Source organism: Sceloporus occidentalis, unplaced genomic scaffold (assembly GCF_023333645.1).
Source record: "Sceloporus occidentalis isolate IW3139 unplaced genomic scaffold, rSceOcc1.0.p SCAF_3, whole genome shotgun sequence".
NCBI lineage: Eukaryota > Metazoa > Chordata > Lepidosauria > Squamata > Phrynosomatidae > Sceloporus > Sceloporus occidentalis.
The window spans coordinates 31748801-31764686 of record NW_028316983.1 but is presented as its reverse complement, the minus strand read 5'-3'; the positions used below and the strand labels follow the sequence as shown (position 1 = coordinate 31764686).

The following is a 15886-nucleotide window of genomic DNA, read 5'->3' as shown; positions in this document are numbered from 1 at the left end:
TGACTAAGGGCATAAACTAGTTCCTGCAAGAGAATCCTATTAGATAGGCTTCAACATTTCTTTAATAGTAACATTATTAAAGTGTTGAATAGAGATGCCTGGTGGTAGAATTTAAAAACCATGGGTGCTCAACATAGGGACTCGACAGACCTCCCCAAAAGTGTGGGCTGGAGGTGTCTGTTTGTACTCCTGACGGAGGCTGCACCAACCAAACACCGCGGCGGACACCATGAATGCACCAATGGCACACTTGCACGCAGCGATGACACACACATGGCATCGTGACATTTAGACGCTGCACTGCGCTTGCATTGTCATGGCGGTCCCTATGTGGATGGGGCTGCGCCATGATGGTGTCACCGCTGCACAGTAGGGCTCGGGAGCATGTGGTTGCTCTGCAATCCCGAGCCCCAAAATCAGCTGGTGCAATCTCAGTGAAATTTCTATTTGCTGTCTGTTACTACCTTTTGCTATGTAGGAATATATCTGGTAATGGCATGCCCAGTGGAAGGGTGGTCTCTCTGTCATTGCTAGAGATCCTGTAACACCTTTATCTGAGTCTTTGGACTTGTCTACACTTGCCAGAATACTCCAGGCTGCCCCCAGTGTATTTTGATCTCCTCATTCCCCCTGAATTCACCTCCCCTCTTTACCTGTTGCAGACAACAGACAGCTATTGTCTCCCTCCAAGCTGGCCAGTGCTGCCACTGTGGACACAAGTTGATCTGAGGTTGGAACAAGGCACCCAGCCTCCTTCTGACCACAGAGCAATTCAAGGTCATAGAGCAACTTAGCAAAGACATTGAGGGACTGGCACCCACTCTCACTGTGTGTCGTAGCTACGTTTTGTTCTGGGTATTCTGGATAAGTCTTTAAATGTGGGTCAGGGGATAGAAACCTTGAATTGGGTTTGGGTGTTGTGTAAAAAGACGGGACTCTGTTCAGGGGTTTTGGTTACATTTTGTAAACATCATGCAGCCAACCTGTTGGAAGTATAGAGCTGATGTAGATAAGTTGTTTGTCTCAGAATTTCCCTGTGGTCCTTCCAAAAATTTTATATTTATTCCAAACACTTCCAAATGTAATTAAAGACAATTTTTTTAAAATTTGGCAAAGAGATTTAAGTAACTTCATTTGGCAAAAAAAGAGACCGAGAATTAGATTAAAAATAATACAAGATTCGATAGAGAGAGGTGGACTAGGCTTACCAAATTTAAAACTATATTTTGAGTCATGTTGTTTAATGTGGATTAAAGAATGGATATTGCTAAAAGATGAAAATTTATTAGAGATAGAGGGAGACAATCTATCATTTAGATGGCATGCATATCTGGGATATGATAAGGTAAGAGCAAATAAAGATTTTAATTTACACCATATCAGAAGGTCACTATATAAAGTATGGAATAAGTACAAACTTAGAATCATGGCAAAATTTTCTTATTGGTTTTCCCCACAAGAAGCTATTCAAAGACCAGAAACCAGACAAAAAACAGATTGGTTAACCTATGCAAAGTTATTAAAGAAAGACAAAAAGGAGAATTTGGAACTTAAAACACAAAAGGAACACTCTGAGGAGGAGATAGAATTAGATTGGTTTAGATATTGGCAGATAAGAGAAAGATTTAAATTGGATTCTAAAATAGCAGGATTTGAGATTAAACAAAGTGAATTTGGGAAAATACTAGAAAAAGAAAATCCTAAATGGATAAAAGAATTTTATAAACTATTGTTAAGTTGGCAACAAGAAGATGAAATAATAAAAGAAAACATGATACAATGGGCAAAAAATATTGGTTACCCTTTAAATTTGGATAGATGGGGAGTGGTTTGGAAAAAAAGATTAAAATATTCAGCTTCACAAAACTATTATAAAACTTTTTTTCGTTGGTATCTGACTCCAGAAAAGATATCCAAAATTTATAAATCAACAAACAATTTATGTTGGAAATGCCAAAAAGAGCCTGGAACCTTATATCATTGCCTCTGGACACGCAAATTAGTTAAAAACTACTGGAAAAAAGTATACGAGACGATAAATTTGATTTTACCAGTTAAAATCAAATTTCTTCCTGAAACCTTTTTATTGAACATGTGGGAGGAGGAAGCAGGCAGAAGATATGGAAAATTTTTGTACTATTTAATTTCAATGGCGAGACTGGCTTTAACGCAAAAATGGAAAGGGAAAAAGATTCCAAGTAAAAAAGACTGGCTGATTAAAGTATATGATGCAATAGAAATGGATAAAATGACACAGTTACTTAGGCGGGTTACAGACTGCCAAAAAATATGTATGGAATACGTATTAGGGTTAGGAAGGGGCGGTGCTTCCGCACCCCCCTAACCCTAGTACGTATTCCATACGTACAACATGGCGGCGCCCCTTCCACATGGGGGCCGCCATGTTTACGTATCGGACGCATAGCGTCCAGACGTGTCGCGGCGCCTATGATGTCGCGAATGTGCCAGCGGCGCCTCGCGACATCACAGAGGCGCCGCAAGAAGGAGCTCCATTTTTGCTCCGCACGGGAGTCGCGCGGTGTGGCTGCTACGGCTCCCTCATGGAGCAAGCGGCGGCAGCGGCAGACCGCCGCAAAGCAGCGGTCTGTAACCCACCTAAGAGATCAAGCTTTAGATGAAGTAGATGAAGAATGGGCTAAAGTTTTAGAATGTTTGGATAACGAATAGGGAAAAATAGCAACAATTGGATTCTGTAAATAATAGTAACAAACAAATTAATAGAATATATATACTGTATTTAAAGTAGAATACAGGATTTGGAGAGTAAATGAGATATGAGAATTTTGGGAATTTAAAACAACTAAGGAAAATAAAAGGGTAAAAAAGGTAATACGTTTAGGATCAATAAACAGAAAGCAGCAAGTTCTAGAGTAGTTGGAAAATTAAAGAATAGATATTCATACTACCACTGTGATTGGACTTTTGGGAAAGAATAACAACTAAATTTGAAGTAAATTTAAAAGGGTAAGAATTTAGAACAGTTATACCCAACAGGATTAGAGAGAGAAGTCTGGTAAGAATGAGGTGAAAGATTGTGGAAGAGGAAAGAAGAAGGATTGAATGAGGGTAAAGTAGGTGTGAGAAGGTGAGAGAAAGTAGTAAAGTCAGGAGAAGTGAGATGTGGAGCAGGTAAGTTGAAGAGAGGGAAGTGAAGAAGGAATTAAGAGAAAGAATATACAAGAAGTAGAAGGTAATTGTAGAATCGAGTTTAAATTAAAGACAGAACAACGAAGGTGGATATAAAGATAAAAGGAAAGAGAAGGGAAAGATAAAGGGAATAAATAGTATTAAAGAAAAAAGATGAGATACAACATTTATGTATTTATGGAACATGTATTCTACCAGGCTACGCGATTTTTTTTTCTGGTTTTGTCTTTGTGCCCTCGTTTTGTTTAACTTTTCGTATGTAAAATTCGATATGGGGGTGGGTGAGTCTGTGTTGCGATGAATGTTTGATATTGTTGCTGTGTGTTTTTAATTTTTTAAATTTAATAAAAATACTTTAAAAAAAAGAATTTCCCTGTGGGAAGACAGTAGTAGTCAGAAGTAATAAGACTGTCAAGTGGATGGCTGGATCTCACTTTCAGTCTTCCCCTCTCTTAAGTTGTACTAGACTACATCTCTCATCATGCCTAGTCAGAATGGCTTTAGATTCAGAAGAAGAATGCCTTAACTACAACAGGACATCTGAATTTTGCCCCATCTTCAGTGATTTGGTGATCTTGCAGTCTGGTGTCCTTCTGACCAACATGCATTTGTGCTTTCTCCTGCAGCAGCGGAGAGAGATGTGAACATGGCAGAGTATCTCTAACAGAATTCCGGACATTTTTGCTAGAATATCAGATGGTGAGTTAATATAGAAAAGAGGAACAGTTTGATGATGAGTCCATTATTTAGATAACACTCAAATGTCGAGGTTTTTATTGCATTAATGCATAAAATGATAGGGATCTTTCAACCAGAAATAACAGTGACTTTATAGGTCTGACAGTCAGGAAAACAATGACAAGTTCTTTTTAATTGCCATCTGATGGTAATAATGTTGTATTAATAGGTGTTTCAACTGCCCTTCTTTGGAACAGTGTACAGATAAAAATAAAAAATGAAGAACAGAAGGTTAAGAGGTGATATGATAGCCCTGTTTAAATATTTGAAAAGGATGCCATATTGAGGATGGTGCAAGCCTGTTTTCTGCTTCTCCAGAAATTAGAACAGAGGGCAATGGATGCAAACTACAGTAAAAGACATTCCACATAAACATTAGGAGGAACTTCCTGACAGTAAGAACTGTTTGACAGTGGAAAATACTCCCTCAGAGTATGGTGGAGTCTCCTTTGGAGATTTTTAAACAGAGGCTGGATGGCCATCTGTCAGGAGTGCTTTGATTGTGTATTTCTGCATAACAAGTTAGACTTGATGGCCCTTGAGGTCTTTTCCAGCTCTATGATTTTATGATTCTACTCATGTCATTGGCCTTGCGTATTTACTCTATTGCTGAATTTCATTACAGTAATTTATTCTACTTTTAGTCCATACAGTAACATAGGATGTTGTTGGTGAGTCAGCTTTGTTTAAACAAGTGAGAAATGTAGAGGTTCTTCGAGAACCAACATTGCTATTGATAAGCATGTAGCATTGGTGGCAAAGGGTGTATTTTATTGGCTACATCTGGTAAACTGGGCGGCTCTTGTAGAGTCAAAATCATGCATGTGTTGGTCAATTCTAGGATTGACTACTGCAGTTTGATGTCCTTTAATACAGTTTTGGAAATGCAGTTGGTGCAGAACCATGATTCACTGCTTGGTGGGCAAAAGAAGGCAGGTTAATGTGTAGGGATACAACACATTGCCATCTTCCCCAGGAAACCAAGATGGTTGTTTTTTTAGCAGCCTTCAGAGGCTGGTACATCTCTCATGTTAACTGGGAAAAGTGGCGATATGGGTGAAGGATAGAGGAAGAATGCTGTTTTATTTGTGCACCTGTTTTGTTATTATTGATTTTTATCTGGATGGGAAGTTTTTAATTATTGATGTGGGATTTTGTTTGTTTGTTTATTTTTACAATGTATATAAAAAGTAACTCTTCTCTGTTCTAGGACTGTGGCACTATTCTCTAAAGAGAACCTTTGTTTTGTGATAATTGGTTGTAATTTCCATTAGAATTTTTACAATCCTCCCCTCAACTTTGTCTTCATCAGGGTCTTGATGGCTAGGCTTTATGCCTAAGTAGGGATTTAAATAATGTCATTTCAATCCAAGTGCAATGCCATGTTTCCATTCTTCATTATCTCTTTGAAAAATGCTGCACTGTCTTGCAGGAATGTTCTAAGGCTTGGAAGTCGTGATTGTAAAAAAGTTTAATTAACTTAATCCTTAGAATGCCTGGATGGATCTAGCTTCTAAATGTCCAGCTAACTTTCTGCTGCCTTCTGTTTTGCAGGAACTTTGGGCTACTAATCTCTCCTTGGTTCAGGATTTTATGTTCAACTTCCTGAAGGACCCACTGAGGGAAATTGAAGAGCCTTATTTTTCTCTGGATGAGGTAAGACTCCCTAGAGCTATGGTGGCGGACCTACGGCATGCATATTGGAGATGGCACATGAAGGGCAGGGAAGAGGAGAAACAGGCATGTACCTGTTCCTCCTCTTTCCAGCCATCTCGGGCCTTCAGCTGCCTCTGGAGGGTGTAGGGGGGAGGAGGAAGAACAGTCTCCGGACAGGCAGCTGAAGGCCTGGGAAGAATGGGGGGAGAAAGTCCTGTCCTCAGAGGATGGAAGTCCTATCGATGGTCCCTTCCCCCCGGAAATTCTGACCCAAGCACCAGGTAACACCCGGTGCCAGAAGGCCTTTTAGTTTGGGCACTCGGTCCCTAAAAGGTTTGCCATTACTGCCCTAAAGTGTACTGAACAGAGGTGAAAGTGTATAGGTATGTTTTGGAGACAGCGGCTTGGGGTGTTTTAGAATTTCCTGACCTCTGATAGATTGACGGCAGGCCATGTGAGACCACTAAACACTCCCCTTTCTGCCATACCTCTGCTGGGAGATTGCTGGTGTCTTCGTAGTGAGTTGGGTTGCCAACGTGAAAAGTGGAGAAGAATGGTTATGTAGAAGAGGGAATTTCATCAGGTACAAGATAGCCGAGGCTTGTTATCGTTTCATTTTTCTGTAAATAAATCTAATTAATGTTTTTTTGTGAGCAATTGCTTATATCATGAACATGTGATTAATGATAATTAGGATTTTCCAAGGTGGAGCATATACAGTGTGCTTTCAGTTTACGCTGAAGCCTCACTGCAATACAGTAAATGGGGGGGGGGGGGGAATCTGTGGCACACACGTGCCATGAATACGAGCCCCATATATTCAGTGGGGCTCATGCATACGCATTATTCACCTTATGCCGGTGGGCTCTGGAACAGATCCCCTGCGTAAGGCAAGGGTCCACTGTACATAGTTCTCTATCTCTATTTTTGGAATATATGTTGAAAATATAACTTTTCATCAGCTTTGTTGGCTGACAGCTGGTTTCATGGCTCAGTTCAAAGTTCTAATGCTGGTGTTCAAAAGACCTAAATGTTCTGTGGCCAGGATGCTTAAAGGACCTGCTCAGATGTTCAGCAGATACAAGAATTTGGGAAAATGATTGATTTTTTTGGACTAAATTCTTAGTGTCTTCCAACCATGAAAGTCAGTGACCATGGTGTGGGTGCACACATCTGGGAGTTGTAGAGACAGCCTTCTATATCTACATATTTGTTTTACTGTTGTTTCATTCCATGTTTTCAGTTTTACTTCATGCTTTTGCCTTGGAGATCCCTGTAGAATGAATGAGTGAGAGTTAGAGAATGTTACGTTTTTGGATCACAGGTTCCATAATCCCTTAGATCCTGGGGGATTCAGGAAGTTGTAGTCCAGCTACACACTCTGGGGTGGTATGCAAATATTTTCAATAAATAAAAACAAATAGCCTTAAATATTTGAACCTTCTTTATGTTAATACTTTGAGTGGTTCTCTTCCTTTTTTTCTTCTCCTTGGACAGTTTCTCACCTTCCTGTTTTCTAAAGAGAACAGTATCTGGAACTCAGAGCTTGACATTGTACGTCCAGAAGACATGAACAATCCCCTCTCCCATTACTGGATCTCCTCTTCACACAATACGTAAGTGGAAATGAAAAGGAGGGCCTGTTTGCTAACACTTCACTCCCATTTATATTCTTTTTCTGACAGCATAGTTTGACTGCTGAGTTGGGGCTCCTTTTCTAATTCACAGCTGTTGTCCATTGGTACAGACAGGTCAACACATGAACTGGCAAGTCAGGACTGAACTAAAACAGCTATGCATGTTACAAAAAATATCTTAGTGTGACAGCTTTTGTCCTAACTATATGGTCCTAACTGAAAAAGTTTCAACTGGGGTTATGGTGGTGCGAGAGGAGGCATTTAACCCTCCTACCAAATCTGTCGAGATTATGTCCTAAACCTCTGGATGTCAATAGCTGCTTAGGATGAAACATTCTGGTACATCTTTTAGCAGATTTTGGGGAGATGATCTGGATCAGAGCCACAATGCAGGGAGAAGTTAGGCTTCTGTGTCTTTCAGGTACTAACTAGATCTTCTCCTTCCCACTCCAATTGAAGTACATTCTGGTTTTCCCTAATTCCCACCAAACCCTGTGATTTTGGAGTGTCCAGAGCACATGTCTAAGAAATGTGACCTGAAAGAGGATGGAGTACATAGATCATTTGGAAGCTGCCTCTGATATCCTCTAAAAGGCCTTTGCATGGACCCTGTGTACTGGCACACTTTCTGAAGAGGACTCTTTGCTGTTTTTCTGTTTCTCCTTCCATCATCATCATTACCATTATTGTTGTTGTTATCTGCCCTTGAGTCAGCCATGACTCATGGTGACCCTGTCAATGAGACATCTTCAAGCCTCCTATCCTCAACTACTCTGCTTAGGTCTTGTAGATTCAAATCCATGGCCTCCCTAATTGAGTCTAGCAATCTGACAAGCAGTCTTCCTCTTTTCTACTGCCTTTCCTAGCATAATTGTCTTTTTTTTTTAAGGAATCATGCCTTCTCATGATGTGAGCAAAATATGACAGCCTCAATTTGATCATATTGGCTTACAGGGAGAGTTCAGGCTTGATCTGTTCAAGAACCCATTTGTTTATCTTTTTGGGTGTCCATGGTATTCTCAGCACTCTTCTCCAGCACCACAACTCAAAATAATTGATTTTCTTTTTATACACTTTCTTCACTGTCTAGCTTTCACATTCTTACATAGTGAGGGAGTATACAGTGGACTGGGTGATTCTAACTTTAGTGCTGTTGCATAGCTTTACTCTCTAGGATCTTGTCTAGTTCCTTCATAGCTGCCCTTTCCATTCCTAGTCTTTTCTTTTTTTTTTTTTTTTTAATTTCTTGACTGCAGTCCCTTTTCTGATCAGTGTTTTATCCAAGGTATGTGATAAATTATTTTAAACTACTTTAACTATTTTGATTTCCTCATTGTCTATGTTGCATTTATGTAGACCCCCCATGATCATTGTTTTTGTTTTCTCTACGACCCGAGGACCTCGCTGCCACCGTCCATGCTTGTCAAGGCCTCAGCAGACGAATCTCTGGTTTAAAGGGTGAGGCCAGTTCTGTGCACACTGCTCTCCACCAGAAAAATCGATTGCACAGGCTCGAAGGATACATCCAACTTAGAAAGTGTGGGATGAGTCCTTCCTGAATCTTCGTTCGCGAAGTAAAGCCAGAGATGTTTAGCAACAAGTCTGCCTTGACAATTTCTTTCTTGAACTTTCTTAGTAACTACTCCAAGTCCATGATTTTTCCACTAGTAGTATGGTGGTATCCACATATCTTAGATTGCTGATGCTCCTCCTATTTTTACTCTTCCTTCTTCTGAGTCCAATCCTGCTCTTCATATGATATTTTCTCCATACAGGTTGAATACATAGGGCTTCAGCCTTGCCTGACCCCCTTGCCAATGGGCAATTGCTATTGCTATTACTACTTACTGAATTTTTACCCCACCTTTGTTCCAGATGGGAACCTAGGTGGCTGTGCATTGTTCCAGTAATGCACACTAAATCAGTCTTCCTGGCTCCCACCCTGTAATAGTAGAAACTTAACTTTGTTCCAACATACACTGAGCTGTGCAGTGGACATAAAAGATTCTTAGCAATGCTCAGTTGCATATCACCACAATTATAAGCACATTCATAGCAGTCTTTCTGTTCGTGTATGGTGTATGTATGTGCGATTTTTTTTCCTCCCCTTCATGATAGGTACCTGACTGGAGATCAGTTCTCAAGTGAGTCCTCATTGGAAGCTTATGCTCGTTGCCTGCGCATGGGATGCCGCTGTATTGAGCGTGAGTGCATGCTTTTTCCTTCTCCCTGCTCCCAAACTGAGAGTCTGTCAATCTTGGATCTGAAAGTAATTTTCACTTTAGGAAGAAAGGGGCTCACATCTTAGTTTTACAGCATACGTTTCACATACAGAAGGCTCCAGATTTAGTGGCTGAAGGATTCATTTCAGTGTGAAAATATTGTGGTGCAGTGGTTTGAGTGCTGGATTAGGACTCTGGGAGACCAGGGTTCAAATCCTCGCTCCACCATGCAAACCCATTGGGTGACCTTGAGCAAGGCACACTCTCTCAGCCTCAGAGAAGGCAAACCCCCCTTCTGAACAAACCTTGCCAAAATTAAAAACCATGTGATAGGTTCGCCTTAGGGTAGCTGTAGTTTAGAAATAACTTAAAGGCACACAGCAACATCAAGGAGCAACCAGATCTTTTGGGCCACAGCTGCCATCTCCCTTAGGCTTTATGGTTAATAGCCAGGATTGATGGGAACTGCATTTCAAAAATATTTGTATGACACCAATTTGAGAAAGATTGGAGTAGGCAGTGCTCAGCTAGATGGATAACATGCCACTATGTAGTTTTAGTTGAGAAGTCTCTGGTTTAGAAACTTTTCTGAGGAAGCCATGACTCTTGATTTCATTAATTGCCACTGGTTTGTGAACTGAACTGAAAACTAATTATTCATTGGCTTGGTACTAATAACATTCAATGAAATCTGTGCTACTTATCTTTAGAACATTGCTTTAAAATGTCCTTTGGGGTGGGATCCCAGGTACATTTAGAGGGATTTGAGGAAGCAATCTTGTACCTTAGAATGAATTTTGTTTTTATTTTTTTATTAAGACATATCCATAAGTCTTTTTATTTCATAAATCCAGAAGTCAGTTGTTAAAACCCAAAAAATGCAATAAAATCTCAAGTAAAAGAAAACAATAAAATATTTTTAAAACAGTGCAGTCAAATAATATAATGAAATAAAATGGGTAAATTGACTTGGTTAATGATCAGGAGACATATATGGACAAGCAAAACTTTAGTAGGTGGCAGGAACATCCTACATGGGAATCCCGATGTGGTAATTATATAGGGTTGGCACCACAACAGAAAACATTTTTCCTGCTCAATCAGCTTCCTATGATTGCCTCTAGATTCCTTGTTTACTACAGACCTGAGTTTTTATGCATTGCTTGCTTAATGTTAATGCCCTTTACTTGTATTGGAGAACTTCAATTTAGAGGTTTTTTAAATTAACTTTTTATTTTAGTTGATTGCTGGGATGGACCCGACGGGATGCCAGTCATCTATCATGGGCACACATTAACAACCAAAATTAAATTTTCTGATGTCCTGTCAACCATCAAGGAGCATGCTTTTGTAACCTCTGAGTAAGTGAAACAAGTACTGCAACATTCTTCAGAAATTTATCTTCCCTTCCTTAGATGCTTGACTTCTAAGGACCTATTACATGTGCCTGGTCATAAATTTGTTTAGATTGCATAAGGGGATTTTATGTATGTCAACCACTAGCAGAATATATCTGTCTGTAATGTTGCAATGGCATAGTAATTGCATATTTGTAAGTGCCCTAACAAGTCTTAAACTTTGAGAATAAAACAACTTTTTAAATTATTTAACTCATTTTAAATTGTCTGGTTTTAACTGATAAATTATTTAATATATTTCCAGTCTTTTAGAATTAATGTTATTATTTATTGTTTCACATTGAGGCTACTGTAAGCCACACTGAAATCTGCAGAATATACAGGTTGAGTCTCCCTTATCCAGAATTCCATAATCCAAAATATTCTGAAATCCACAATTGTCCATATAGGTATCTGAGATAGTGACAACTTTGCTTTCTGGTAATTTAGTGTATACAAACTTTGTTTCATGCACAAAATTACTAAAAAAATATTATGTATAAAACTACCTCCAGTCTATGTGTATAAGGTGTATACGAAATATAAATGAATTTCCTATTTAGACCTGGGTCTCATTTCTAAAATATCTCAGCATGTATATGTAAATACTCCATACCCAAAATCCAAAGCACTTCTGGTCCCAAGTATTTCAGATAAGGAAGATTCAATCTCTACATATTTTAATAAATAAAAAATACAGATAATTTGTTTTCCAGTGTACATTTAGATCTCAGTACCTTGTACTAAAAATGGATTAAAAACAAGCAAGTAGGGATTATTTAACTTGAATGAATTGTACACATTTAGCAGAATGCATTGTTCATCTTACTATCACTACTACTGCTGCTTCATTGTTACTATAATGTATGCCTTTCTCATTGAAGAGAGGTAAGAGCTATGCAGTACACTGACACTTTCTCTCCAGCTAGTACAACTTTGACATGAAATGTGGCTTCAGAAATTTCAGCAGGCAGCATTGGAGCATTTCCTAGCAATGAAGACTAGGAAGTTATTGTGTTCTTTTAAGATTGGCACCTCAGATTATTCAGAAACCTGGATTCTGCATTCATTATTGCAGTCTATGATTTTTGTGTCCTTCCATGGAGTTGCAGCAACCATACCTAGGGATGGGTGTCTGCTGAACCACTATACTGACATGAGATTTGAGTCTTGTTACCCCAAGAATCCCATCTTTTATTTCAAAACTAAGCATTTGACTGTTACAGTTGCCTATGTGAGATTAAAAGGGCGGGTGGAATTTCAGAAGCAGAATGGCAGCTGAATAGGACTTGCAGGAATATGGAAATGTTCTCTAGTAGGGTAAATTGAAAGTAGAGCTGGACAAGAAATACTGGAGAACTATGAGGAGCAAGGGAGTTCTTACAAACAGAGAAGTCCAGTACTCCTTACAGCAGCCATTTGCTGATTTTATTTGCTTCTCAGCTATCCTGTTATCCTGTCCATTGAAGATCACTGCAGCATTGCTCAGCAGAGGAATATGGCTCAAAACTTTAAGAAGGTCTTTGGAGACATGCTACTAACCAAACCAGTGGATATATCTGCTGATGGACTACCATCTCCAAATCAGCTAAAGAGGAAGATTCTCATAAAGGCAAGTCCCTTTTGTGGCCTTTGCTTGTCTACGTCTATGAGACCCACATCCCTCATTCTTGACACTGAATTTCCTGGCTTCTCTCATTTTATTGCAACTTATCTACAGTAAATTGGTCTCTATAATCTAAACAGTAGTAATAACTAACCTGCATGAGCAGTGATATTGTAAATCGTACAATGGGCCCTTAGTATCTGCTGGATTTCAGGACCCCCCATGGATACTAAAATCTGTGATGCCGTTTTTAAAACTATCCTTGAATATGCACTCTACATTATTCAACAATTAGGGATTGGCAGTAACATCCTCTCCCTTGTTCCACAATTCTGATAAATTTTGCTGATTTTATTCCTTCAAAATTCCTACAAACCCTCCCTCTCAGCAAGGCCTTCCAAATTCACATGCATGCTTTCTGTAGCCAGGATTTCACAAGGAAATATTCTAGATAATATTTAAAATTATCAAACTGTTCTGTCCCTTGAAATACAATATGCAGTGTTACCATTGAATTCATTATGGTTGCTTAGAGAAGAGATTGGGAACCTCTGCCTCTTCCAATGTTTTGGCTTCAACTTCCAGAAGCCCGAACTATCATGACTAGTGGCAGGGGATTGTGGGAAAACAGAGGATAGTGGTATTAGAAGGGTTTTAGAGATATTGCCTGGGCTCTTTTTCAGGGAGACTGACTTGAATATATCTCATTGCAGCACAAGAAACTGGCTGAAGGCAGTGCTTACGAAGAAGTGCCATCATCTGCTGTGTATTCAGAGAATGATATCAGCAACTCAATAAAGAATGGAATTCTATACCTGGAAGACCCAATCAATCATGTGGGTCTCTTTGCATTGCTCCTTAATTAAATTTTGTCTCCGATAATGCTGAGCAGGGATGGTATAAATTCATTTTTGCCATAGATGTCTTATCACCCAGTGGGTGATAATCACAAAACTCTCTGATACTTCCCTTCTCTCTTCTTTACTTTTTTGACTGGGGTCCCCTTGGAGGATGTTTGCAAGACTGCTGTTTGGTCCCAGCCCTTGACTTTCATCAAACATTATAGGCTGGACACCAGAGCCAAATGGGATGCAGCCTTTGGGAGGGCAGTGTTGGTTTCAGGTTTATATTGATTGCACTGCATTTCATTTGTTTACGTGTTATTGAAAAGAATGTCTTTTTGCCAGAATTGGCTTCATTTACAGCATTCTTAATGTTTACAGACAGGTCTTGCATGACCTTGTGTCTTTTGACTTGAACAGGTTGAAGTACTGTTTATTGAAGTACCGAATGCAACTGACACAGTTTTTGGTTAAATGTTTTATTGTGGTTAATACACACAGTTTATTTGAACCTTACTTGGTGTCATGACACTCCCTCTGCCACTGACCGAAGCTTGTCAGTCTAACCCATTTGTATGATTCACAGAGACCACGAAGAAGGACAGGTTGCATACCTGTAATGGTATTTCTTCGAGTGGTCATCTGCAAATACATATAAATCCTGCCTGTCCTCCCCTCAGTGTCCTGCTCTTCATTGGCTCACTCTCATGTCGCTTACGCGGCATAAAATTTGGAACTGGGGAAAGAACGGGAACACAGGGGGCTTATAAGGGATGGGCAGAGCTACTGCCAAAAAGTTGCAAAATTAACTTTGCCCAGTGATTCCAGAGGTTTTCCAAGCAGCACTGTGCAGCCGCAGTACAACCCATTTGTATGTATTCACAGATGACCACTCAAAGAAATACTGTTACAGGTATGCAACCTGTCCATCTCAGTGCCTTTAATGCCTTTTGCTTCGCCAGTGATTCTTGATTTAGGATAGAGACTGAAATATTTTCTAGTTTCCTGATTTCATGCTAACCAGATCTGTTTTGGAAAGCTGCTAACAATTCTGACTCTTAAAACCAACATACACCTGTTCATGTCTAATTTTAATTCCTGTTTTTTCCATTGCTGGCTCAGCATCTGGATCATGACAACCTCAGTATAAACCCTCTTTTCCTATCCTCTCCCCCCCCCCCCCAATCCTTTGTAATCTGGATAGACAAGTCTTGAAAATGCTTTGATCTTAAGAGACTTGTTCTAGGATAAACATTCAGTATGTTTTTCTGCAGGAGTGGAACCCCCATTACTTTGTTCTGACCAGCAGCAAAATTTATTACTCTGAGGAGACAACCAATGGTTTGGGAAGTGAGGAGGAAGAAGAGCAAAAGGAGGTATGCCAAAAAACATAACAAAAAAAAAAAACCCAACATCTATTTGTATGAAGTTCTGACCATCTTCAATCTTCTTGGTCACTCAAAGGAGGAACTCTGTAACTTTCTTGAATCAATAAGGAAACTCTTACTGCTACCTAAGAAGGTATTTCTAGTCTTACTGAGATTGAATCTCTTAAGGGAAGGAATTCAGACTGTAGCTAAATTCCCCTACAAGGAAAAATGCAGTTAACAAAACAGATGTGTGTTCCTGGATATTTTTAACACAAATTTTGGTACCAGAGAAAGAATAGGTAAAGAATAGGGATAGTTTTCTGCACTACAAAAAAGTAGAGCAGTTCAACATGTTTCAACAAAACTTTTATTCAAAACTTACAATATCCACATCTGAAATGAAACAGGTGAGGTAAGCCTTGCATAAGTAAACAAAAACATTTTGAACTTTCTTCTAACTTGAAAGCTTTTTTAGAATATATCCAAGGATGACTTTTTTCACCAACCTCCACACTTATTATGATTTCCATTTTGGTGGTGGTGAAACTTAGTGTTTTGGTTTTGGTTTTTTTTAACACACTAGGGGTAGCTGTTCAGGCAGGCTTATAACATAGTTTACTGCAAACATGCTGTTGCAGCTCTATACCAAATGTCTGTGTTTCTCCAGCCATCCTTCATTATCACTGCCAATGCTACTAAAAGCCTTCCAACTAGGCAGAGTACAAGGAGAAAGAAAGTCTGGGTAGACATAAAAGGCCTACATAAAAAGAAGCTTAAATAACAGAGACTGTGTTAATTGAAGTATGACTATTGAAAAGCAAGGTTAAGGTTGGGTCAGAAGAGGTTAGGAGACGACCAACAAACTTTTTTTTTTTTGGCGTAGCAGTAAAGAAAGATCAAAGGAGAACATGCATGAACCAGCTGCATTGGCTACTGTTTTTGAAGAGAAGTAAGAAAGAACTGTTGGCTCAGTACCCAGGAGCACACAGAAACAGTTTATGAAGAAAAGAGTTATCAGCAGAGCTTGAGAAAGCTAATTTTTGGGTTGGATTGCAACTGCCAGAATCCCCCAGCCAACATGGCCCATGCTTGCTGAGCAGTTTTGAGAATTGCAAATACAAAATACCCTCCCTAAATTCTGGTTTATAAACACATGGCACTACCTTATACTGTTGCATAGTGATGTAAACACACTGTTTTCTGAAATACTGACATTACTGGCAGAGCAGGAGTCACAGTTCCCAATCATT

The 15886-nt window shown here is 39.4% G+C and overlaps 1 protein-coding gene across 5 annotated transcripts in view; it reads left to right on the top strand.

Annotated features, from left to right (window-relative positions):
• The window catches only part of PLCG1 (phospholipase C gamma 1), a 128864-nt gene that overhangs the window by 73465 nt on the left and 39513 nt on the right, over positions 1-15886 (top strand). For all 5 annotated transcript variants that reach the window (XM_089513972.1, XM_089513975.1, XM_089513970.1 and 2 more), the window contains exons 8-15: positions 3795-3867; positions 5461-5562; positions 7060-7178; positions 9318-9403; positions 10662-10782; positions 12262-12430; positions 13138-13260; positions 14541-14642. In XM_089513972.1, the coding sequence (XP_089370098.1) occupies positions 3795-3867; positions 5461-5562; positions 7060-7178; positions 9318-9403; positions 10662-10782; positions 12262-12430; positions 13138-13260; positions 14541-14642 (895 nt within the window). The remainder of the gene's footprint in view (positions 1-3794; positions 3868-5460; positions 5563-7059; positions 7179-9317; positions 9404-10661; positions 10783-12261; positions 12431-13137; positions 13261-14540; positions 14643-15886) is intronic.